General features: G+C 37.7%; 1 protein-coding gene across 1 annotated transcript; it reads left to right on the top strand.

The window, feature by feature from the left end:
• The first annotated feature begins 16,585 nt into the window (after positions 1-16,585).
• Positions 16,586-17,857, top strand: LOC145116627 (DTW domain-containing protein). The gene has a single exon (XM_079052949.1). The coding sequence runs from the start codon at positions 16,713-16,715 to the stop codon at positions 17,727-17,729; it is 1,017 nt and encodes a 338-aa protein (XP_078909075.1). The 5' UTR covers positions 16,586-16,712; the 3' UTR covers positions 17,730-17,857.
• The last annotated feature ends 9,790 nt before the right edge of the window (positions 17,858-27,647 follow it).

Below are 27,647 nucleotides of genomic sequence, written 5' to 3'. Positions count from 1 at the left end.
TCGTAAGACAGTTGGGTGCAAATGGATCTTCAAGAAGAAGACCGACATGGATGGGAAGATACACACTTATAAAGCGCGACTGGTTGCGAAGGGCTTTACTCAAACTCCGGGAGTTGACTATGATGAGACCTTCTCACCAGTAGCTAAAATTAAGTCTATTAGAGTATTGTTAGCCATAGCTGCATTTCATGATTATGAAATATGGCAAATGGATGTCAAAACCGCTTTCCTTAATGGAAAGTTGGCTGAGGATGTTTACATGGCTCAACCAGAGGGTTTTGTCGATACAAGATACCCTAATAGAGTGTGTAAGTACTTATGAACTCACCAGCTTTAATGAAAAACTATATTTTGGTAATAATAGTCATACTTTGGGAAAACTCACACTCTTACAAAAGAACAAACATAGAGAACAGTTGAGTCTTGGTAGAAGACTAGTTTAGTAGTAAATATAGGATTTTCTAGGAAGTTTACAAACATTTACATCAAAAACTTACAAACTTTTACATCAAACATTTACAAGCTCTTTCTTCAAACTTATACAAACAATGACACTAAAATACTTATGAACTCACCAGCTTTAATGCTGATCTACGCTTTCAAAATAACTTGTATTCTCAGGTCGCCAGTAGACAGGTACCGATGACCATGTTTTGAGAAGATGTACATGACGTCCTCCGCCCCCGAACGTTTCAGCCGTTCCGGTTTTGGGGTGTGACAGATTGGTATCAGAGCATTGTTTATAGCGAATTGAGTATATCAACCCACAAAAGATATACAACTATAAACACATCGGGATTAAAATACTCTGACCAAGAGTTTATACTTTTAACTAAAAAATATTTAACAAAGTATACATACCTTCATTCATACTAAAATCAGTGTCAATAGGACAGAACATAAGTATTGCGATTGTTGAACAACACAATCAGGCTTGGGAACATATAATCAGATCTGAGAGTGATATAGCATGATCAACTATATCTTTCCGAGAAGTGATTAACATGTGCCCATGAATGGTTGTGGTGTTGCAACAAGTCTAAAAACTTACCAACACTACTACAATGAAAACTTTAGAACAGAACATAAACTTAAAAATACTATAGGAGTATTTTGTGTTACTATAATTACTTATGTGCAAACTAAAAAGGTGTTTACTAGTATGCCAATAGTTGCGGAGTGGATACGCTAAGGTTATATGTGACTAGGGTTTTATAGACTTAGAATCTGTGATCTTTGCTTTACTTCCTGTTCCTTGTTTGGTTGTGGGCTTAGAGTTAGGGTCACCTATTCAAAGGTCTATCCTATTTTGGTCACATATGATTGGTATGTGCTACGCAAATGTTGGAGTAACTGGTAAGGATCAAATTATAATTATCTTAATTAGTACGTCTATTAATTATTTCTTTTACCCCTATTCTCGCGTAGATATCATGGATGGATTCCATATACCCGGATATCCGTACTTCCCCAACCAAGGCAACGGAGGATGGCTCGCCGTAGAGCTAGAAGAGAATCATCCAATCTCTTTGTATGATGACTTCATAGAGAACTTCCCTGAGGATTCTGACTCCGAGCCAGAAGTCAACGATCTACCTCTGGAAGCTCCAATCCCCAACCCTAACCCTCATCCGGCTTTTCAAGGCCCGACGCCTCTGTGGGCGGAAAACTTGGGAACATGGAGTTAAGAACAGAGACAACCCATGCCATACAATGGGGACCGAATTTTCTACAACCTGAGCGAAGGAGGCTCAGCGGACAGAGTCCTACCTATTCTGGTGCGCAGGGTTTCTCGTAACGAAATACAGGGTAGGACAGCCCTCAACCGAATTGCGGAGGCTGATGCCAATGCTGGAATCAATACTATCCACATTCGTCGACTGGAAGATGCCCGTGAGAGAACTGCAAGAGACAATGAGTCTCTACTGCAGGAACTGGCTGCAACTCGGGCTGAAGTCATAGAGCTCCGAGTACGCCAAAGGGTTTACGAACGACACCTTCTCGATGTAGAGCGTCAACTGGCTGACTTGAGGGTTCGCCCAAGAGGTGCCCATCGCCAGTAGGGGATGCTCTGCTTATCCTTTCTTTTGGTTTAAGGAATAGCCTTCATAGCTATGCTCTAAGTAGCACTTTTCCCCTGTAAATTTCATGTTTATCTTAGGACCTTGAACTTTCAGTCTATTAGGTCTCTATGCTGTCGAAATTTTCTCATTTTGGTTTGATGTATAGGTCATTTTTCCCGAACTAGCTACATCTGTAATACCCATAATATCGACAGTTATCTAATATCATGGAAATATCCAAATGCTTTCATATTTCTAGTACTAGATCTCAATATCAATCATACTCTCATCTGTTTTTTTATGCTACGGAGAGTTAGTCCATGTTTCACTCTCATCATTCTCTCTCTTTAAATTCTTACCAATATCTTCATCTGTTTAAACTTATAGCAACAAGATGCCTCCTAGTAGATCGAACAGACGCGCTACTCCAATAACTCTGAAACAAACTCCACCTCCTCCTCCTCAATACAATCCAACAGCTATTCAAGCTGCTATAAATGCGGCTGTTACGGCAGCCCTAGCACAATTCACCTCGACCGGTACTAACGGGAGTGGGACTAATGTGCCTCCCACTACAGGTGATGCTCCAGTGCGCTCTAGAGAGTGCTCCTACAAGGACTTCACCAACTGTAAGCCCAGGTCCTTCAACGGGACTGGCGGAATCATTGCCCTCTCGCAATGGTTCGAGAAGACGGAATCAATCTTCGAGATTTGTTCCTGTCCGGAAGGAAGCAAGGTTAAATTTGATGCTTGCACCTTCGCGGACCGAGCCCTGACATGGTGGAATAGCCATGTCAAGTCACTATCTCTTATAGTGGCAAATGCTATGGGCTGGGAAGCTCTTAAAGAGCTCATGATCGAGGAATACTGGCCGTTTCTGCAAAGCTCCGGCAAGGCCAATCACCCAAGTCCCCGACGTTGCTGTGGGCCAGACTTGCTACGGTTGTGGCGAGGTGGGCCACTACAAAAGGAACTGCCCGAAGGCAGGGAATGCCAGCGGAGTGGGAAGAGTTTTGGCTATTGGCCACGAGGAAGCGGTTGCCGACCCTACAGTGGTCACTGGTACGTTTCTCCTCGATAACTCATATGCATCAATACTGTTTGATAGTGGAGCGGAGAGGAGTTTCGTGAACCAGAAATTTGTTCACTTGCTTAAGCAAAAATCACGTGCTCTTAAAGAACCGTTCACTGTAGAAATGGCTAACGGAAAGACAGAGAGCACTAACTGCGTATACATAGGTTGTACACTAACACTAGATAGCCATTCATTTCCAATCGACCTCATGCCGGTCTCAATTAAAAGTTTCGACGTCATAATCGGCATGGATTGGTTGAGTTCTCATCGTGCCGACATCATGTGTTACGAAAAGGTTGTTCGTATTAATCTGCCGTCTAGCGAAACCCTGGTTATCTACGGCGACAAACCCGGCACGAACCTTCATATCATCTCGAGCATACAAGCCCAGAAGTATTTACGAAAGGAATTTCGCGCATTCCTTGCTCATGTTGTCGATGTGAGCCAAGAGACGAAGGACATAAGGAACATCCTAGTGGTAAGCAACTTTTCCGACATCTTTCCAGAAGAACTCCCAGGATTACCTCCGCAGCGTCAAGTCGAGTTCAGAATCGACTTAATTCCAGGAGTTACCCCAGTAGCCAAATCGCCCTATCGTCTAGCACCAGCTGAGATGCAGGAGCTATCCGGTCAACTTAACGAATTGCTCAGCAAGGGCTTTATTAGACCAAGCTTCTCACCCTGGGGAGCACCAGTCTTGTTCGTGAAGAAGAAGGACAGATCATTCCGTATGTGCATCGACTACAGAGAACTAAACAAACTGACAGTCAAAAATCGTTACCCTCTGCCTCGTATAGACGATTTGTTCGACCAACTCCAAGGGGCGAATTACTTTTCAAAGATAGATATGAGATCCTGGTATCACCAATTACGAGTGCTAGAGGAGGATTTCCCGAAGACAGCCTTCCGAACTCGTTATGGACACTACGAGTTTGTAGTGATGCCATTCGGGTTGACCAATGCGCCCGCAGTATTCATGGACTTAATGAATAGGGTGTGCCGTCCTTACTTGGATCAGTTCATCATTGTCTTCATCGATGACATACTTATCTACTCTCGTAGTAAGGAGGAGCATAGTCAACACCTGCGTCAGGTCTTGGAAACACTGCGATCAAAGAAGCTTTATGCGAAGTTGTCGAAATGTGAATTTTGGATCCGAATAGTCGAATTCTTGGGGCGTGTGGTTAGCGAAGAGGGAATACACGTGGACCCTTCCAAAATCAAAGCTATTGAGAACTGGTCAGCACCGAAGACGCCTACAGAAATTCGTCAATTTCTTGGCCTCGCTGGCTACTATCGCAGGTTCATTCAGAAATTCTCTCGGATTGCGAAACCGCTTACAACATTGACCCAGAAAGGCATAGCCTTTGACTGGGAAGAGAAGCCAGAGAAACGTTCCAAACGCTGAAGCGAGCCTTATGCACCGCACCGATACTATCCCTCCCTGAAGGGATAGAAGACTTCGTGGTCTATTGTGATGCATCGAACCAAGGGCTTGGCTGTGTTCTGATGCAACGAGGTAAGGTCATCGCCTATGCCTCAAGACAGCTAAAGACACACGAGGTCAACTACACCACACATGATCTTGAGTTAGGAGCAGTGGTATTTGCTCTGAAGATCTGGAGACACTACCTGTACGGTACAAAAAGCACTATCTTTACAGACCACAAAATCCTACAACACGTATTCGACCAGAAGGAGCTCAACATGAGACAACGACGGTGGGTCGAGCTACTCAGTGATTACGAATGCGAAATTCATTATCATCCCGACAAGGCCAACATGGTAGCTGACGCCCTAAGTCGGAAAGAATACTCTGGTCGTAGAGTCAAATCATTGACTATGACCATCCATTCACACTTGTCCACACAAATTAAGGAGGCTTAGCTCGAAGCCTTGAAACCTGAAAATATGGGGAGTAAATCCATGAGAGGGATGGATAAGAACTTGGAAGTCAAGGGTGGCGGAGCCTTTTATCTCATGAATCGGATCTGGACACCGAAACACGGTGGTTTCAGATACTTGGTCATGACCGAAGCTCACAACACTCGATATTCCGTCCACCCAGGTTCAGATAAGATGTATCTGGATCTTAAAAAGTTATACTGGTGGCCTAACATGAAAGCAGAGATTGCTACCTTCGTGAGTAAATGCCTTACTTGCGCCAAGGTTAAGGTCGAATACCAGAAACCATCAGGTTTACTTCAGTAACCGGAGATACCTGAATGGAAGTGGGAGCGGATCACAATGGACTTCATAACCAAGTTTCCCAAGACAACTGGCAGTCTCGATACCATATGGGTAATCGTAGACAGGCTAACAAAGTCCGCACACTTCCTACCTATCAAAGAAACTGACAAGATGGAGAAACTCACTAGAACCTACATTAGGGAGATAGTACGACTGCATGGTGTTCCCATATCCATTATCTCTGATAGAGATAGTAGATTCACTTCGAGGTTCTGGCAGTCACTACAAGGTTCCCTAGGAACTAGGCTGGACATGAGTACAACCTACCATCCGCAAACCGACGGACAAAGTGAGAGGACTATTCAAACGTTGGAAGATATGTTGCGAGCCTGTGTGATTGACTTTGGGAAGGCATGGGATATTCATCTACCCCTTGTCGAGTTCTCCTATAATAACAGTTATCACACGAGCATCAAGGCTGCTCCATTTGAAGCCCTCTATGGCCGTAAGTGTAGATCCCCTTTGTGCTGGGCTGAGGTGGGCGACACTTAGTTAGCTAAAGGACACGTTCCTAACAGCACTCTCACAGGTCCGGAAATCATTCTGGAAATGATAGAGAAGATCGTTCAAATTCGTGAATGATTGAAAGCCTCTAGAGACCGACAGAAAAGCTACGCTGACAAGAGAAGGAAACCTTTGGAATTCCAGGTGTGTGACCGTGTTCCATTGAAGGTCTCACCCTAGAAGGGCTTGATACGCTTCGGAAAGCGTGGAAAGCTAAATCCAAGATACGTAGGGCCTTTCGAGATTATCGCTAGAATCGGCCCTATAGCTTACAAATTTAAACTACCTCGCGAACTCAGTAACGTACATTCTACTTTCCACGTCTCGAACTTGAAAAATTGTATGTTTGACGAGACTCTTGTAATCCCACTCGACGAGATCGAGATCAACGAGAGCCTCAACTTCGTGGAACAACCTGTAGAGATCATGGACCGAGAGGTCAAGCAAACGAAGCAAAGCCGTATCCCCATAGTGAAGGTTCACTGGAATGCCAAGCGAGGACCTGAATTCACTTGGGATCGTGAGGATCAAATGAAACTGAAATATCCTCATCTTTTCGTTTAGTTATTTGTAATAGCTTAATTGTTTAAACTCTAATTTCGGGACGAAATTCTCTCTAACGGGGGGATGATGTGACAACCCGAAATTTCTATCTTATAAAGTCCTTCAACTCAATCAAAGTCACACTTGTTTCTGCTATCTTTTAGCATTGTTTAGGGTCTGTTTGAGCCTTCTAAGCCTAGTACATCCAAGGAATGAATGTTAGGAAGTATCTGCTGAAGCTCAAACCATCAATCAAGCCTTAAAATTCATCATGTGGAGTTTATGTCCACATCACATGAGTTTACGGCCGTAAACTCAAGGTGGCCGTAAACTCATGCCTTTATGGGTGACACTCCTTCACTTTTATTCATTTCTTACACTTTCACCTCAAGAAACCCGAATTCTCTCTCAAGTATCATAAGGATCTTCATCTTGATCTTCAACCTTGTAAGTAATCTTTCCATTTTCAAGTAGATATCCTTCTACATCTAGTAAAGATACATGATTTCATCCATGAAATCTCTTCTTTTGGTTAGATCTTCAAGTGTTCTTCATTTTCACCAAGAACACCAAGAACACCTACTAGTTCTTGGACCGTGAACCCCCTCCCAAGCTTCAAAAACGTGAGTATATCTTCTATCTCATAGTTAGGCTTGTTAAACTCTTGATTTCCTAGCCTTGAATCATCTTAATGCATAAACTGCAAGCGTTTACGGCCAGGAGCATCTCCCTTGGCCGTAAACCCTTGTTAAGGCTACTAGTTGGCCATGAACTCTTCTTAAGGCTAGGAATGGGTCTAGAACACTTCCTTGTTACTTGAAAGTCCTTAAAATCACTCTTTGGCACATGACTTCACGAATTTACAACCGTAAACTCTGAGGGCCGTAAACCCTATAGCCGTAAACACATAGGGTCGTAAACCCTATGGCCGTAAACTCATAGGGCCGTAAACACCTTGGCCGTAAACACCACTGTGTGGCCATACACCCCTTATATACAATCATATGTGATTGTAACACTCCATTCAAGTGTTTCCTAGTCCCTAAGGTGGTTCCCTAACATGATTAGTTGTATAAACACTAATTATATACATATCTGTGTCCTTATATGCTTATTAGGATCTGTTGTGCTCAAGTCTTCACTTAGCACTTAGCATCCTACAAACTGATCTTTCATTCGTACCACTCACTGCAGGTGAGTTCATACCCCTTAACTTACCTTTTAAATGATTTTAAATACTTTTATGGGGGAGAATACAAGTTGATAACATTATAGTTGTTATATCAATCACATGTGATTAATAACTATCAACCAGATAGATTTCTTATACTTCAAACTGTGTTTTCAAACAAATTGCTTAAATCGTTTTACAAACTCTTTTAATTGCAAAGATCCATTTATCAAACTCTTTTAAACTTATACTTTGTCAAATCATGTCTATATGGATATAGTTATATAAGTAGGATTGAAAGGACTTAGGACTGATAACTCGCCTTATTTCCTGTTCCTCGTTTGGTTGTGGACTTAGGGTATCGGTTGTTTGTCCGAAGGTCGTTTGAATCTTAGTTATATATTATGTATATGTATATAGATATAAAAGTTCTTCGTTCAGTTCAATACCTTTGGGTAGCAAAGGTATACAAACATGTTCATTCATACAAACAACATTACTAGTAAACTATAATAGGTATAGTTTAGGAAGTCACTATTACTATTACTAGAACAATGAAACATATAAGATTCAATTCATACATGAGTCAGTTCAAACATACTATAACAAGAGACAATACTCGCTATAAAGGGAAACAGATAGAGCATACTATAATGAGAAACAATACATACTACACACTATACGCTAGAGAACATACTACATACTAGATAGAGAGAAAATACACTACACTAGAACATACTATACAAATACAAGAATACTATAACATTAATGTGAGATACTACTTCATGGCTCGGCAATATACTGCTGCGTCACGTTTTGTACCCAGAGTCTCTTGGAGGGAGAGCGTGAATTTGTGTATAGATCTATACGGGATTGACCATCCCACACCTTGCTGCTAGCTACAGTGGGACCTGCAGGTCTACGGGTGACGAATGTCATATCATTTCGACATCTCGAACGTCGTGTTATACTAGTCGATCAAGTATGGTTACAATCTTATCACATTTTACCTTAATTAAACTAACAAGTTTAAGGTAATTAGTACATTGGTAGTTACCTAGATAAAACTACAGTACATCCTTATTTTTCCATTTCATTTACATTGTGATCTTCTCACATAAACGGTAATGAAAAACTATATTTTGGTAATAATAGTCATACTTTGGGAAAACTCACACTCTTACAAAAGAACAAACATAGAGAACAGTTGAGTCTTGGTAGAAGACTAGTTTAGTAGAAAATATAGGATTTTCTTGGAAGTTTACAACATTTACATCAAACACTTACAAACTTCTACATCAAACATTTACAAGCTCTTTCTTCAAACTTATACAAACAATGACACTAAAATACTTATGAACTCACCAGCTTTAATGCTGATCTACGCTTTCAAAATAACTTGTATTCTCAGGTCGCCAGTAGACAGGTAACGATGACCATGTTTTGAGAAGATGGAGCACATTCAAGACTCATCTCTTATTTTGATTCATATTTTTGGTGTCTTATAAACTATACAGAACACACTTGTATTAAATTATACTATTAATGCAATGAATGATGTTGTTGCTTGTTTTACTATTATGCATTGTTGTGATACTGTACATGACGTCCTCCGCCCCCGAACATTTCTGCCGTTCCGGTTTTGGGGTGTGACAACTGGGGTCAAGGGATTAATCGGCTAGGCGGGGATTAATCGGGGACCATTAGTTATTAAAAAATGAATAAATATAACATTAATCCTAAGAATATAACATTAAATATAACATTGATAAATATGTCATTGTAAATGATAAATCATTTTGATTCCTTTTTGCTTTGACTTTAAAGACTCTTGTGATGTGGACGGTAACCTCACTTTCACAGCCCTTCTACACATGATTGCTCTCCTGTTAACAATTAATTAAGCCAACAATCTTGATGAATGAATGAATCAACAATGTAAGAAATGTAATTTGTATAATATATATTAATATGTGGGAAAGGGGGTTTGATTACCTGATGCCACTAATGACAACTAGATAAGCATCACAGATAAATCCAACTAGTTCTATCATGTATGGTCTTCTTCTCTTTCCATCTACTGGTTTAGTCTCTTGTTGAAGTTGTTCCCAGTAGTTTTCTGTAACACTTCCGTCAGCATTCACCTTGTATCTAACCCCCATTCGGTACCTTGTATCATAGGCTGCAACTAAAAAAGCAAATCCAAGCATTGTATGACCAAAATCAGTAAAATTTATGCTCATGTGAATGTTGTTGGACCATCTTAGCATTTTATGACCAAAATCACTGAAATTTCTCTTAAGCATTTACACAAACACTTGGCATGCTAGTTATCAAACAACCATATCAACCATATCACTAAAATTTCTCTTAAGAATTGTATGACCAATTTGAGTCGAGAGAGAATCGATTTTACCAACAAAACACACCCTAGCAACTAATCTGAGTATAAATTGAAGAACAAACCTTTGTAGACCCGATCCTACCCTAAGCCCTCGTGTATGCTAGCCATACATAACGCTGGACCCTATAGACTTTCGAATACCCGATCCTACCTAAGCCCTTCATCAAACAAGAACAGGAAATAAGGCTAAACCAAACATTCTCGGGCTATAAGATCTTAATTATGTACAGTCGTAACGCATACACTAAGCAACTACAGTAATGATGTCAATTTCATATGAGGTAAACCCTAGGCTACCAGGCATCATATAATCAGGCGATTCTATCATGCAATTCCTGAAGATCCCTAGCCTAGTACTAGCATGTTGTTCTAACATATCACATAATCAGGTAATCCGCAAGGTATTTTGGGGTCTATCCACGAGCTCCGGCCGATCGTACACTTGCATCCTCCTTTATTATTTTGAAAAAATTTTAAGAAAATCGTTTTAAAATCTTGTCCTCAATTTGAGACTGGAGACACACGAGTGTTTCCTCCAATTCACTCAAACCAAGGCTCTGATACCAACTTGTAACACTCATAAAATTAAAGCAAATTTTAAACTTTTAAAACATTTTAAAACCCATGATCATTACAAAACTTGTTTTCAAAATAGTATATTGTCAGAGTTTCCCAGAATCAAAACATAAAATCATAAATTGTGAGGAGCGGTACGATCACTCCTTCGTCTTCCCGCGATCATCAGAAGTACCTGAAACAATAGTCGATAAATGTAAGCTCGAAGGGTTAGTGAGTTACTGTGACAACCCGAAATTTCTATCTTGTAAAGCCAATCATTTCAATCTAAAGTCAGACTCGTTTCTGTTAACTTTTAGATTTGTTAAGGGTCTATTTGAGAGTTCTAAGCCTAGTACACCCAAGGATTGTGTGTTAGAATGTATTAACTTAAGTTCATTGAGTTGAAATAGAGATGGAACCACCTTCACAAGGAGTTCACGGCCGTGAACCCATGGTAGCCGTGAACTTCTCTTCATATGAAGGGTATCACTCATTATTCCTTCATTATCCACATCTTCAAGTCAAGAACTTTCATATCTCTCTCAAGTATCATCATGGATATCCTCCTTAATCTTCAAAAGTGTAAGTGATTCTTCCATTCTTTCTTGATATCCTTCTTATTCAAGTGAAACCCTATGATTTCATACATGAATTCATCCCTTTTGGGTTTAGATCTTCAAATCATCATCTTTTCACCAAGAACACCAAGAACACACACTTGTTCTTGGAGCCGTGAACACATTCAACACTACCATTAAGTAAGTATCTTTTCCATACACTTGCTATCCATCAGAAGCTCTTGATTTCCAACCATGAAACAACCACTTTGTGCAAGATCTTCAAGAGTTCACGGCCGTGAACCCTTCATGTGGCCGTGAACCCTTCATAGGATCTTGACATGGCCGTGAACCCTCCTTGTGTGGCCGTGAAGCCCTTTCATACAATCATATGTGATTGTAACACTTCATTCCAAGTGTTTCCTAGTACCTAAGGTTGTTCCCTTACATGATTAGTTGTTATATACACTAGTTGTATGCCTATATATGTGATTATATGTCTAATAGGATCCAATTGTGCTTTGGGACTTCATTTGTGATCTCAAGCATCCTATATCTATCTTTCATTTGAATCACTCACTACAGGTGAGTTCATACCCCTAAACTTATATTTTAATGATTTTAAATGCTTTTATGGGGTGAATACAAGTAGAAAACAATATAGTTATAGTATCAATCACATGTGATTTATAACTATCAAACAAAAGGATTTCTTAGACTTCAAAACTGTGTTACCAAACAAACTGTTTCAAATCACTTTATAAACTCTTTATCATTTTACAAAACTCTTTTAAGCTTATATATTGTCAAAATCATGTCTATATAGATATAGTTATATAAATAAGGTTGAAAGGGCTTAGGACTGATAACTCGCTTTATTTCCTGTTCCTTGTTTGGTTGTGGACTTAGAGTATCGGTTGTTTGTCCGAATGTTGTTTAAATCTTAGTTATATATTATGTATATGTATGTAGATATAAAAGTTCTTCCAATCAGTTCAATACCTTTGGGTAGCAAAGGTGTACAAACATGAACAGTCATTCATCTACATAGCTTACTAGTAAACTATAATAGGTATAGTTTAGAGGATTACTACTTACTATTTCTAGAACGATGAAACTTACAAGAGTCAGTTCATACATGAGTCAGTTCAAACATACAATAACTAGAATAGAAAGGAACATACAATAACAAGAACATAAAGGAACATACAATAACAAGAATAGAAAATAACATAAATCCTTTTACAAGAACAAGATAACATTAATGTGAAACCACTACTTCACGGCATAGCAATATACTTGTTGCTAGCTACAGTGGGACCTGCAGGTCTACGAGTGACGAATGTCATATCATTTCGATGTCTCGAACGTCGTGTTATACTAGTTGATCAAGTATGGTTACAATCTTATCACATTTTACCTTAATTAAACTAACAAGTTTAAGGTAGTTAGTATATTGGTAGTTACCTAGATAAAACTACAGTACATCCTTATTTTTCCATTTCATTTACATTGTGATCTTCTCACATAAACGGTAATGAAAAACTATATTTTGGTAATAATAGTCATACTTTGGGAAAACTCACACTCTTACAAAAGAACAAACATAGAGAACAGTTGAGTCTTGGTAGAAGACTAGTTTAGTAGAAAATATAGGATTTTCTAGGAAGTTTACAAACATTTACATCAAACACTTACAAACTTTTACATCAAACATTTACAAGCTCTTTCTTCAAACTTATACAAACAATGACACTAAAATACTTATGAACTCACCAGCTTTAATGCTGATCTACGCTTTCAAAATAACTTGTATTCTCAGGTCGCCAGTAGACAGGTACTGATGACCATGTTTTGAGAAGATGTACATGACGTCCTCCGCACCCGAACGTTTCAGCCGTTCCGGTTTTGGGGTGTGACAGATTGGTATCAGAGCATTGTTTATAGCGAATTGAGTATATCAACCCACAAAAGATATACAACTATAAACACATCGGGATTAAAATACTCTGACCAAGAGTTTATACTTTTAACTAAAAAATATTTAACAAAGTATACATACCTTCATTCATACTAAAATCAGTGTCAATAGGACAGAACATAAGTATTGCGATTGTTGAACAACACAATCAGGCTTGGGAACATATAATCAGATCTGAGAGTGATGTAGCATGATCAACTATATCTTTCCGAGAAGTGATTAACATGTGCCCAGGAATGGTTGTGGTGTTGCAACAAGTCTAAAAACTTACCAACACTACTACAATGAAAACTTTAGAACAGAACATAAACTTAAAATACTATAGGAGTATTTTGTGTTACTATAATTACTTATGTGCAAACTAAAAAGGTGTTTACTAGTATGCCAATAGTTGCGGAGTGGATACGCTAAGGTTATATGTGACTAGGGTTTTATAGACTTAGAATCTGTGATCTTTGCTTTACTTCTTGTTCCTTGTTTGGTTGTGGGCTTAGAGTTAGGGTCACCTATTCGAAGGTCTATCCTGTTTTGGTCACATATGACTGGTATGTGCTACGCAAATGTTGGAGTAACTGGTAAGGATCAAATTATAATTATCTTAATTAGTACGTCTATTAATTATTTCTTTTACCCCTATTCTCGCGTAGATATCATGGATGGATTCCATATACCCGGATATCCGTACTTCCCCAACCAAGGCAACGGAGGATGGCTCGACGTAGAGCCAGAAGAGAATCATCCAATCTCTTTGGATGATGACTTCACAGAGAACTTCCCTGAGGATTCTGACTCCGAGCCAGAAGTCAACGATCTACCTCTGGAAGCTCCAATCCCCAACCCTAACCCTCATCCGGCTTTTCAAGGCCCGACGCCTCTGTGGGCGGAAAACTTGGGAACATGGAGTCAAGAACAAAGACAACCCATGCCATACAATGGGGACCGAATTTTCTACAACCTGAGCGAAGGAGGCTCAGCGGACAGAGTCCTACCTATTCTGGTGCGCAGGGTTTCTCGTAACGAAATACAGGGTAGGACAGCCCTCAACCGAATTGTGGAGGTTGATGGCAATGCTGGAATCAATACTGTCCACATTCGTCGACTGGAAGATGACCGTGAGAGAACTGCGAGAGACAATGAGTCTCTACTGCAGGAACTGGCTGCAACTCGGGCTGAAGTTATAGAGCTCCGAGTACGCCAAAGGGTTTATGAACGACGCCTTCTCGATGTAGAGCGTCAACTGGCTGACTTGAGGGTTCGCCCAAGAGGTGCCCGTTGCCAGTAGGGGATGCTCTGCTCATCCTTTCTTTTGGTTTAAGGAATAGCCTTCATAGCTATGCTCTAAGTAACACTTTTCCCCTGTAAATTTCATGTTATCTTAGGACCTTGAACTTTCAGTCTATTAGGTCTCTATGCTGTCGAAATTTTCTCATTTTGGTTTGATGTATAGGTCATTTTTCCCGAACTAGCTACATCTGTAATACCCATAATATCGGCAGTTATCTAATATCATGGAAATTATTATCCAAATGCTTTCATATTTCTAGTACTAGATCTCAATATCAATCATACTCTCATCTGTTTTTTTATGCTACGGAGAGTTAGTCCATGTTTCACTCTCATCATTCTCTCTCTTTAAATTCTTACCAATATCTTCATCTGTTTAAACTTATAGCAACAAGATGCCTCCTCGTAGATCGAACATACGCGCTACTCCAATAACTCTAAATCAAACTCCACCTCCTCCTCCTCAATACAACCCAGCAGCTATTCAAGCTGCTATAAATGCGGCTGTTACGGCAGCCCTAGCACAATTCACCTCGACCGGTACTAGCGGGAGTGGGACTAATGTGCCTCCCACTACAGGTGATGCTCCAGTGCGCTCTAGAGAGTGCTCCTACAAGGACTTCACCAACTGTAAGCCCAGGTCCTTCAACGGGACTGGCGGAATCATTGCCCTCTCGCAATGGTTCGAGAAGACGGAATCAATCTTCGAGATCTGTTCCTGTCCGGAAGGTGGCAAGGTTAAATTTGATGCTTGCACCTTCGCGGACCGAACCCTAACTGGATCGCCGAGTCATCCTACTGACTCGCCGAGTCCATGCAAAAGTCCTTGCACGACAATCTTCATCGGACTCGTCGAGTTGACCCTGCAACTCGTCGAGTCCCTTCAGTCTTTCTCCATTCAGATGCTTTTTAAGCCATTCCAAAGCTCCATAATGTAGATCTAAGCTCCTAGGGCATACTTCTTACGTAAAGTTGCAAACTTTACATACATGCAAGGTGCTAATGACTTAAATCAAGCTAAAGAAGAGGTTCTAGGCAAAGGAATCACACTAGCATGCTAAAGGCTGAGACTTTATGATTGTAAGGGCCAAGATGAGCCTAGATCTGAAGTTGCAACTTCAGATCTTGGTTCATCACTCGAAATGTAGCACCAAATGCCCAAAATGGCCCCAAAACTCAAATATAGAAGGATCTAGCTATAAGAAGATCAAGGTAATGACTTGATACCTTCAAATGATGCTAAACTGAGGTAGACTTCATATCTACACACGTTCCTGACCTCACACTTCTTGGTCTTCAAGCTCATTGCAACAAAATCTTCCTTCCAACTTGAAAAATCACACTAAATGAGACACACACACGAATTAGGGTTTTAGAGCTCAATGGGATGGTGAGGGGAGGCCAAGGGAGGCTAATGATCCTTTAAATAGGGTGTGAAACCCCGGAAATTAGGGTTTCGTCCATCAGTTCCTACTCGTCGAGTCCGTCTACCGACTCGTCGAGTCAGTCACTTAAGACCCGCGACCAAAAGCGTGCCTACTCGACGAGTCAGGGCAACCAACTCGTCGAGTCGACCTTAAAAGTTGGAAATACAAGACTGAAAGTTTATACCTGAGAGTCGGGGCGTTACACGATTAATTAACCCTCTAACACCTATTCGTAGGCGGTTGGAGGCCGCCAAGTACCTAGGCGCCGATTAATCGGCTGCCTAGATCGATTTTTACAACACTAGAAAAATCTAAAGAAATCATTTGTAAGTACTGAATTAGTACAAAAACAAAAATGACTTATTTTGAAACAAAATACTAAAGACTAAATGTGTACAATAATATTAATGACTAAATGTGTACAAAATGAGAAATATATTACCCTATTAAATCATTTTTCCTGGCTAACCTGGAGTAACCAGTCATAAGGATTGAATGTATACAGTTTAACAAGTTGAATGGGTAAATATGCCAAAAAAAAAAAACTTAGTGACTAAATATGTAAAAAACGAAAAATATATTACCCTTTTAAGTCATTATCCTTTCATAAATCATTTATTTTTAATGGTAATTTAATGTTATGTATAATATATAATAAGAAATATTGTTTGAGGTTCAAAATAAAAAAGACCACTAAAATTATCAAAATCTATAGAAACATAAAAAGAATATGTAATGATGTAATCCAATGAAAATGATTAAAAAAAAAAGTCGCAGAAAATCGAGACTTTGTCTACCTGACTACAGACTACCCATGAGCCTCCATGAGTCCATGACCCATATCCTTGTTCCCAAACTGAAGCAGTTTTGATTAGGATAGTTAAATGCGAATGAAATGTTCGCCAACTTTGGATCTGGAATCCGTTTACGAACTACTGGAAGCAACCCCTTCTTCTCCATTTTCAAATCTCCACAGAACCCGCCACCCGTCGTCATCAATCTTCCTCAAACCCTAACCCTAGCAATGGCGACTCTCTCTGCTCCTGATAATCGAAGACCCACATGCCCATCTTGTTCAAGACCAACTAGCTTCTGCCTCTGCACTCGAATTAAAACCCCAATTCTTGAAAACTCCATAGCCGTCACAGTTCTCCAACACAGCGTGGAGAAGAAACACCCACTCAATTCAGCTAAAATAGCAAAACTAGGTCTGAAGAACATCGATGTAATTTGTGTTTCAGATGTTCTTTCTGAAGCCCACTTTGATTTACACTTTTCCGAATCTAATCCTGAAATGGGTCCTCGTAATTCAGTCGAAAACAGCAAAAAGATTGAACATTTATCACCTGCTGATATCAGTTTCACTATTGAGAAAAAAGGTGCCATCACATCTCTTGTGAATAATTGGGATCAAAACCAAGATTTTAATCAGCTTTTGGTTGCGATTGATGGAGTAAGAAATGGGTTTACTGTGAAAAAGACGCAGAGAGGGAGTGATCACAAATACATGGAAGAATTTCTAATTGAAGTTCCTCCAGGATCATTGCTTCTTTTCCCAAGTGAGAATTCGATTGGGATAGAAGATGTTAATTTCAGTGTCAAGAATTTGATTGTATTAGATGGAACATGGTCTAAAGCCACAAAGATGTACAATGAAAATCCATGGTTGAAACTGTTGCCACATTTGAAGTTGGATATTGATGAGCTGAGTTTGTATGGTGAAGTGAGGCGACAACCAAAAGCTGGATGTTTGTCATCGATTGAGAGCATTGTTTATGCGCTCAAAGAACTTGGGGGAGAAGATCTTGAAGGTTTGGATTGTTTGTTGGATGTTTTTGAGTCAATGGTTGTAGATCAGAGGAGATGCAAGGATGAAAGATTGAAGTTTGAAAGTGAAATCAGGTCTATGTAGAAGACCTTGTTATGAACTTATGATTGATTTTAGATTGTGCTTTCAGTGATCATCTTTGAAAAGTAAAAAGATTCAATGGGTTTATGTTGTTTATAGAATCTTGAATGGACAATTACAGTTGAATTTAATGACGAAATGCATAATCATGTTTCTTTCTATTTCTAAGACATTTCACATTTTTACTAACTGTATGAAATGAGTAGTTTTTCCATACGTTCTATGTGTCAAAAAAGTGAACAACTACTCATTTCATACATTAACATCTTGCTACTCTATCGTGAACGAAATTACAACCCCAAGAATAGACCTCTCGTTCCCTTAATGCTATGGAAGCCATATCCACCAATTTATCCGATTGTGCCCATGTGGATATGAGCGATTGCAAAAGGATCGCTGTGAAGCTAAGGGTATGTGGTTTCTGACTTATAATCAAATCATGTGATAAAAAGTTTCCATCTTTATGTCTTTTTTTGATAAAAAATCCGATAATCTTGTTTCACTATTGGCTCTTTAACACAGGATCTGGTACCTTGTGTGCCTATATTGTATAAAGACGAACAGATCATTCTCTGGAGTGGGAAGAAAGCCATGGAAACTGCTTTGAATGATTTGTAACCGCTAGTAAGTTCAACTTATCATGTCGATTTAAAAAATGAAAGATTTTGTACATTACATGAAAAACCTATAATTCATACTCGCTGAAAATCTTGAATTCAAGACACTATTTACAAAAATGAAATTAAAAATATGTTCAATCACTACACTCGTTTAATTTACTAAACATACATGTAGAGGATTACAGTTACTCTGGTATGCTATGAAGCGCAGGTCTCCATGGCCGTTGATTTGATTCAAATCCTCCATTAATATTACTACTGCTGTTCATCAACTGAGTCAACACCTGTTGTAACGTCAACCCTTGCATCTCTTGCATACCCAATAACTCCTCCAATTGTTTCTTCGTTATCTTAATTTTCACCTCCGTCGTCCGTCTTTTTCTTTTACTGCCGGAAGAAGGAAAAAGGTCATCGGAATCTCCATTTCCATCTCCGGCCACTAACTTCTTTTCACCTGTACTGCGAGGTTCGCATGAAAGTAGCGCTTTTTCTGGCGATGTTGCTGGAGATCCCCAATAATCGCCGCCCCATTGGTTGTCGTAATCTTTTTTCAAGCAGTTTCCCATTCGATTTCTTGGATTTTCAGAAATTTAACGAAGAAAGCAGAGATTATTTGGGAATCCGATTGGTGTTTATGAATAATATATAAGAGTGACGATGGGTGGATATATATAAAAAAGCGTGTACGTATAGGTTAAGAAGAAAGGGTCAAAGAGATGTGGATGGCCACGTAGGATGGTGTCAATGTGTCCTACCTGGCAGGTGCAGTACGTATAGTTGGTTTGACCCTATCCCAACTACCAAACTCAATTACTCAATAATTAATCTACTTATTTTATAATATCTAAAATCTAGTTCATTTATTATTTTATTTTAAAAAAAACAACAAATCTAACATATTATTATATTCTTAAACTGTTTCTTAAATTATATATATTCACGATTAGACTTAATGCTCAACCTTTTTAATAAGTGAAATTAAATATCTTTTTATTTTTTATTCCTATAAATCATTCTATCCAATTAAATATTGATATATGTAACTTAATGTTATTTTAATATATTAATATGACTCATGTCATCATTTAATTTGATAAGATGATATGTAGAAACAAAAATAAAATCATTTTTAATTTCTCTATTAATAAATATTGTGATATACTCAATGTAGTATGCAGTTATTAAATAAATCGATTTGAGTAATTTTTTTTTTTTATTTACCATGTCAAATGAAAAAGGTTAAAAAGTTTAACGGAAAAAACTTAAAAAGGATAAGTAGTATGCAGTAGTAAAGGGAAAATGATATATTTAAGGATGTTGAAATTTATGGATTGATTATAATTTTATTCAAGGGAAGAGTTATTTCATACAAAGATTTTTGAAAATATTTATTAGATACAAAAATCGAAACGGTTATAGCATAGTTTTTAATTACATATTAATTATGTGTAAGGTTAATCATCATCATAATCTAATAAACAACTATATATTGCTGTCGACTTTTCATTCTTTTTAAAATTTCGACATATGTTGTATGCATAATGCATATTTATTTACTCCTTATAAAATACTATAATAATTGACTTGATATATACAATTTAATATGTTTTTGGTATGTTATTTGTGATTGCAAAAGTATTTATTATTATTTTTTGTGTGTACATGCCGTTCAATCAATAATCTATTAAGTGTTGAATATTTATAATAAACATTCAAATATGGGTAGTCATACCAAGATGTGCAAAAGCTCGGTCCTACCTTTTATGGATTTCATTTATGATTTTGATTTTTAGTCAATTACGGTTTGATTAATCCCGAAATGCTTTGAGTCGGCTATATGAAAATTGAAATTTTAGTCTTTGTTGTTTTTTAATTAGGTCCGCCTAGTTTGAAGAAACATCATTGATTACAATTACTTATAAGTTGTAATAAAAAAATAAAAGTCATGTTCAATCAAAAATAAATTAACTATATCGGTTGAATTCAAAAAACACATGTAAAAATAATGTATGTAAGTAGATCAAGTATCCATTACCGTTGAATTGTCAACTCATTATTATATTTGGTCATTTTTACTATTGACATTATATCGGTAAAACCATTTGAAGAAAAAGATTAGTACAAATTTTGTCGAAAAAATTAACAGAACACAAACATTAATGAGGGTATTTTAGTCTATTTAACTTTATCATCGATCTTTATCATTGCTCTTAGTGGCGGAGCTTGAACAAATTATGTGGGGGGCCAAAACTAAAACTATAGTTCTTAAAAAAAACAGCAGGGCCAAAGCCTAATTTTTATATTTTCATGGCTAATATATATAAGAATTTGTGGGTTAAACTAGTTATAAGCAAAAAAAAAAAAAAAAAAAAAAAAAAAAAAAAAAAAAAAAAAAAAGGGGGGCCACAACCTATTTTACATTATTCTTTTTCATAATTGAAAAATCAGAAACATAATGTTAATCTTTAAGATGTTGATTTCTAATATTAATGATTAAAAAAATAATTATGTTGAAGTAAATGCCAAAAAAGAATATGTCACTGAACTAAAATTAGTGATTTAAAAATAGTTGGGGGACATTATTTGTATTTAATTTTATTTATATTAAGTAAGTGACGTTGGTTGGTTTGATGGCCGGTTTAACGGACGAACCGGATATATTTTGAGTGTGAAAGGGATTAGGAACCGGATCTAGCCAGTGTGAACACGAATCTAGTACTATGATTCTTTCTTTTGTCTGTAGGTGTGTGTGGGGGTGCACTTCCCGTGTGTGGTTGTTGTCAAGTAACTAAAAGTTTTGGTTTTAATTTATTAAATTTATACGTTTTGTTATGAATTATGATTAAGTTATTTAAAATATTTTATTTTATTCAGATGATATTTGGTTAGTCGTGTATTCATAATTTTCGATCAAGATACTTATAATAAAACTCTTTTTTAGATACAATATACGATTTCTTTTTAATGCTACATGAAACTAGAGTTTTAAATATATTTATGTTAAAAGAATAAAAAAAAGGTATCGGTCATAATCTCATTATTGTCTTCATTACTTATCTGATTAAATCTTAAGTGTTTCCTCAATCACTGATCCCAAATTCACCTACCATTTTAGATCCGTACAATTTTGAGTAAATTACATGAATGGTCCCTATGGTTTGGGGTAATTTGCGTGTTTGGTCCCTAACTTATTTTTTTAACTCGGAAGGTCCCTAATCTTTGTTTTTGTTACACGCTTGGTCCTTACTATTTGTTTTTGTTACGCGCTTGGTCTCTGTCTTACCTAAAAAGACTATTATTTAAATATGGAAAAATTGTGGGGTAGGTAATGTAAGGTGAGGGGGGTGGGGTTGGAGTTGTGTTTATTTAAATACATTAGAAAATCAAGGGCAAAATAGTGTTTTTAAGTAAGACAGGGACCAAGCACGTAACAAAAACAAACAGTAGGGACCTTCCGAGTTAAAAAAATAAGTTAGAGACCAAACGCATAAATTACCGTAAACCATAGGGACCATTCGTGTAATTTACTCTACAATTTTCTCATCCAAATGAAAGTTTTTTTTTTTTTTTTTTTTTTTTTTTTTTTAAATGATAGTTTTAGATAACGTGTATTTTAAAATAACTAATAACTTGGTTATTTATAATCATATCTTTTATATTGTAAACGTATAATTAATATGTGTATCTTGTTAGTTTTGACAATACGGTTTAACATAAAATCTTATTAAAATAATTATCTTTCTTGTACAATTGTTTTAGAGAGAATATAGTATTGAAAACCCTACCCCCCCCCCCCCCCCCCAACTAAATTTCCACTACACGCTCCAATTAAATATGTCGCCCATTTTGATTGCTTCATGCACGTGAATCGTTGACTTGAGAAAAGGTAATGCATTCTCTATAGGAAGCAATGGATGAATGGACTCAAGAATGATGGGATTGCTTTAAGTAAGCAATGGTCTCAATTACGACTGTTAGGAATTGAGACAGGGTACACGCAGCGGAAACACTATCACACACACAAACACACGAAGGAAATAAAGCAAGAAGGAACACAAGGATTTTACGTGGTTCGGATTCGGTGTAAATCCTACGTCCACGGGCGCAACTAGATTTTATATTAACTCACTATAAGATTACAAATGGTAATATCACTCGTCACTTTTGTTGTTCTGCGCTACGCTGCTGCACACTTTCTTCTTGCAATATATATATATATATATATATATATATATATATATATATATATATATATATATATATATATATATATGTTTGTGAGCCGCAATTTGCACATGAAATTGAGCCGCCATATTTGAATTGAAATATATGCCGTCCAAAACTATTCCACCTAAAATGTGCGTCCATTCAATATTAAATAATTGAACCACCGTCCATTTTTCCATTAAACAATACAATTAAATTGTTTAATTTGCTAAGTTACATTTATGGCCCTTGAACTTTTAGGAACTTGTCAATTTGTTCATGACTCCATAAATCTTAACAATCTCCCACTTGAAGGCTTGAACAAATTAGTCTTTCTCCGCCATCCAACTCTTAATTACTCCAGTAATCTTAAAAAACAACCAAGTCCTTCAAGCTTCCAGTTCCAAAGAACAAGCTAAAACTTAGTCTGATTTCTCTAGTTGCAGCCGCCCCTCATCATTAATTACTAGAAGGGCCAGTTGAAGCTCCCACTAGCTCCAACTCAGCCGTGGCTAATCCCACCACCAACTCATCCTCTGTCTCAACCGGTTTGGACACTCCACCAGATCCAGAGATACACCGAGGACCACTAACACTCTCCCAACTTTGCAAACATTCAACAGGAGAGAATTTTTCAGTCTTAGTCTTCAAAACCCAACGGCTCTTTGTAACTGTACCAGGAACACGTCTCGTGCTCCCACTGTCACAGAATCCCCTGAATGGTTTAGACTTTTGAACTCATTCAGCTAACATCTCTTTGGCTCCAGAATTCATGTTTGCAAAATGAACTCTCTTAGCTGTAGATTTAGCGAACCAGATTTTGTCTTGCTTAACAGGGACGGTCATACTTCCCTCATCAGGTACCTCAACCATATATAATGACCCACACTTCATACCACGAGTAATCACCAGATCACCATTGACCACCCTCCATTTACCACTTCCAAACCTTACTTCCAGTCCTTGTTTATCCAGCTGACCAACAGAAATCAATTTCTTCTTCAGCTCCGAAATCACCCTGACATCCTTCAGGCTCCATGTAGTTCCCAATGAAGTAACCAAATCAATATCTCCCATGCCCGTTACTTGAAGCATCTCGTCATTTGCTAACTGTACCTTTCCAAAATCTCCTTCTTTTAGATTCACCATCGTTTCCCCGTTGTCCATGGCGTGAAACGAAGCCCCTGAATCCATGACCCAAGAGTCTACAGAACTTTCCATACTGAGTATCAATGCATCATCCTCAGACACACTCTCAGCACCGGTAATGTTCAATTCTTTCTTTGGACATTGACTCTTAACATGTCCCACCTCCTGGCAGTTCCAGCACTTCACATTCTTCTTAGTTCTAGATGAACTTCTTCCCCGACTCCCACTGCTTCCACTATTCCTGCTATTCCCTCTACCTCTTCCGACATTTAATAAATCAGAAGAGGAAGATCCACCTTGATTCTTGCGTCTGATATCCTATCCTAGAACCAAATCTCTAACCCCTTCAAAAGTCATACCACTGGTCCCCACGGAACTCGTAACAGCGGTAACTGTTCCGGACCAACTATCAGGTAGAGAAGCTAGTAGCAGTGATGCTTGAGTCTTGTTATCAAATTTAATTCCCACATATGATAATCTGGATAGAATTGAATTTAGATTGTTAATGTGAACCGTAACTGAGCCTTCCTCATTCATCCTTGTAGTGAACAACTCCTTCATCAAGAACACCTTGTTAGCCGTCGATGGTTTCTCATACATATTTGACAGAGCCTCCATCATACCACGTGCCGTGGTTTCATTCATGATGTTGAAAGCAACGCTCTTCGTCAACGACAATGTAATAACCGCCTTGGCTTTCTTGTCATTTGAGTTCCACGCATCTTCAGCAGCTTTTTCCATTTTCTCCGGTTTGTCTCCGAGTACCATGTCCAAGTCTTTCTGACATAGCAATGCTTCTAATTGCATTTTCCACCAGCTAACATCAGAACCATTGAACCTTTCGATTATAATCTTGTCTTCAGCCATTACGACAAACAAGATACAAATCAGGTACACTCGTGCGTGATAAAAAAACGATCGTACCCTCCAAAACCTCGCTAACCAGGCTCTGATACCAGTTGTTAGGAATTGAGACAGGGTACACGCAGCGGAAACACTATCACACACACAAACACACGAAGGAAATAAAGCAAGAAGGAACACAAGGATTTTACGTGGTTCGGATTCGGTGTAAATCCTACGTCCACGGGCGCAACTAGATTTTATATTAACTCACTATAAGATTACAAATGGTAATATCACTCGGCACTTTTGTTGTTCTGCGCTACGCTGCTGCACACTTTCTTCTTGCAATATATATATATATATATATATATATATATATATATATATATATATATATATATATATATATATGTTTGTGAGCCGCAATTTGCACATGAAATTGAGCCGCCATATTTGAATTGAAATATATGCCGTCCAAAACTATTCCACCTAAAATGTGCGTCCATTCAATATTAAATAATTGAACCACCGTCCATTTTTCCATTAAACAATACAATTAAATTGTTTAATTTGCTAAGTTACATTTATGGCCCTTGAACTTTTAGGAACTTGTCAATTTGTTCATGACTCCATAAATCTTAACAACGACAAATGGAAGAAGAGAAATACGTAAGAGATTGGAGGCACACTTTAGATTTACGTAACTGATTACTATGTATTAGTCATAAATAATACCGCAGTTGTTTGATAAAATTGTACTAGTCATAAATAATACTCTCTCCGTCTTATATTTATTGTTCATTTTTTATTTTTAAAGTCTTTATTCTTCTATTTTAACCTTATATAGTTATATGTTTTTATTTGTGTTATACTTGATGAAACTTATGACAATGAAAAGACGTTTAAAACACAACCCATTTATGTATTTTGCATCAAGTATTATATATTAAAAACAAAAAATATTTAAGGTTAAAATTGAAGAATAAAGACTTCAAAAGTAAAAAATGGACAATAAATATAGGACGAAAGTAGTAGTTGTTTGATAAAATTGAACTATTTAGTGTCGAATGATTCCAACTTTTTAATGGTTCGGAGAATGTGAAGTTCCTTGACCATTTAGGTTGTATCAAATGCGTTGAATGCTAACCGATTCATACGTGACCTATGTGAATGCTTTTATTCAGTCAAAACAACCTCTATATAAGTAACATGTTTACGTTCTAGCATCCCTTGAAAACAGAAAAATATATTAATGATAAACTGTTGGAAAATTAATTTAATTAATTTCCAAAAATAGATTTTCTCCATTTTTGAGCACAAATTTTGGACTCTAAATACAATCAAAACGAGTTATTGATTATATATTCGTGTTCTCCTCCGTGATATCTACGTTTCAGTATATCACACGTCCAAAACGGAGTAAAAATGAATGAGAAATTACTTGTCAAAGTAGAGCAATTGGAAGAGAAAATAAAAGAGTTAAGTGGGTTTAAAACTCATCCCACATTGGTGGGAGAATGAAAAGGAAATTGGTTTATAACTACAAAGACTAGCTACCTTTGTAAGACTTATTAGAACCAAGGCTCTCTCTTGCGCGCGCACGCAAGGGGGTGCAAATGCGAGCCAAATTGGATTCGTGCTACTGAACTTGTGTGCGAGCGTGCGTCCTGCGGGCACAAATGCACCACCGGTCGACTAGAAAAGTTCAAGGACCTTTTTTGCATTTTTTTCCTTTTGGTTAACAGTTACAAAACCGAATTAAGAGCAATTAATCATAGATTTCGGTTTTGATTTCTTGATTAATTTTCTTATTTAATTGTGACAGTTACGATTTCGTTTTAATTGCATCGATTACATTGGATAGTATATATACAGTGAAAATGTGACTGATTCCATACCCCGGATGAAGCGAAATCATTCTCTTCCTCTCTTCCGCTTCTGCTTCATCTTTTCTCTCCTGCTGCAACCAAGGTATCATCCGGGCCAAGCGAGGGTTCGGACAATCTAGAAGAATTGCTTTCTACTGTTGTATCCTGGGAAACAAACACCCATATAGGGCGAATTTGTTTTAAGGAAATTGAGTTCAACATAGGCCTCACTCAAGAATTTGTTGGATTTTGTTCTTTCGTACAGTTTTGGGTTATATTTTCCTAACATAAACATAATTACAGAAGAAATTAATGATAAACATAATTACAGAAGAAATAACAAGAGAATCAAATCCAAAACATAGACGGTCCTTCAGCTTGGTGGGTAACTGAATGGTGTGTTGGGTCTAGAAAAAAATGAGATGTTGGGTTAGATAAATGGGTAGGCGAAGGGGGGTATCTATAGCAGTAGATATATTTATATAGCTTGCGGGCCATATATTGTATACTTTTATTTGGCCCATGTACACATGTCCATATGTACAAGTGTATATATTGAGTGCATGTATCATAAACTTTTCATGGTCAGAAAAATAAGATCCTTCATCACCAAATTTCTATTCCTACAATCTTTTCTCTTCTCTTCCCCTTTGTGTGGCCTGCCCTACCACTACTCCCCAGCCTAAACAGTAAACACTAAAAGTTTATGTGTTGTTTGACTTTTCAGAAAAACCACTTCTGACCACTTCTTGCTGAGCCGCACAACACTTAGGTGCTGTTTGTTTTTCTGAAGCAAAAATCCATAAAGTCTGCGGACCACCTCTGCAACCCTCTGCAGTAGAAGAGGTGGACCAAACGGCTGCAGACTGTAATAAGAAGCGTGTTTGTTTTTCTAACATCTGCATGCTGCTGCAGATATTAAAAAATTAAAATAAACTGATTTTATAATTCGAAAATAGTTTTTTAATATCGAAAATTTAATAATGTATGACATTTCGGCAAGAATATATGATATTTCAGCAAAAAAATATTGATATTTTAACAAAAAATAAAAATATTTTAGACATAGAATATAGCATATATATCACACAGACAAAATGCATAATATCATATAACCCAAGTAAGCACATAGCACCCTCCGGTGGCACAAAGATACCACTCATGGTAAGTATAGTGAGAAGACTCACCTCGTAAGTAGGCTAAGAAAATGTGTACTCCTCGAACACAAATCA

The sequence above is a fragment of the Lactuca virosa genome, chromosome 5 (assembly GCF_052849685.1).
Source record: "Lactuca virosa cultivar CGN04683 chromosome 5, Lactuca_virosa_CGN04683_v6, whole genome shotgun sequence".
In the NCBI taxonomy this organism is placed as follows: domain Eukaryota; kingdom Viridiplantae; phylum Streptophyta; class Magnoliopsida; order Asterales; family Asteraceae; genus Lactuca; species Lactuca virosa.
Note: the sequence above shows the minus strand (reverse complement) of the source record. Positions and strands in the feature narration are given on the sequence as shown.

Coding starts and splice junctions, on each gene's coding strand:
- LOC145116627 (XM_079052949.1), top strand. CDS start 16,713: ATGTTCGCCAACTTTGGATCTGGAATCCGTTTACGAACTACTGGAAGC.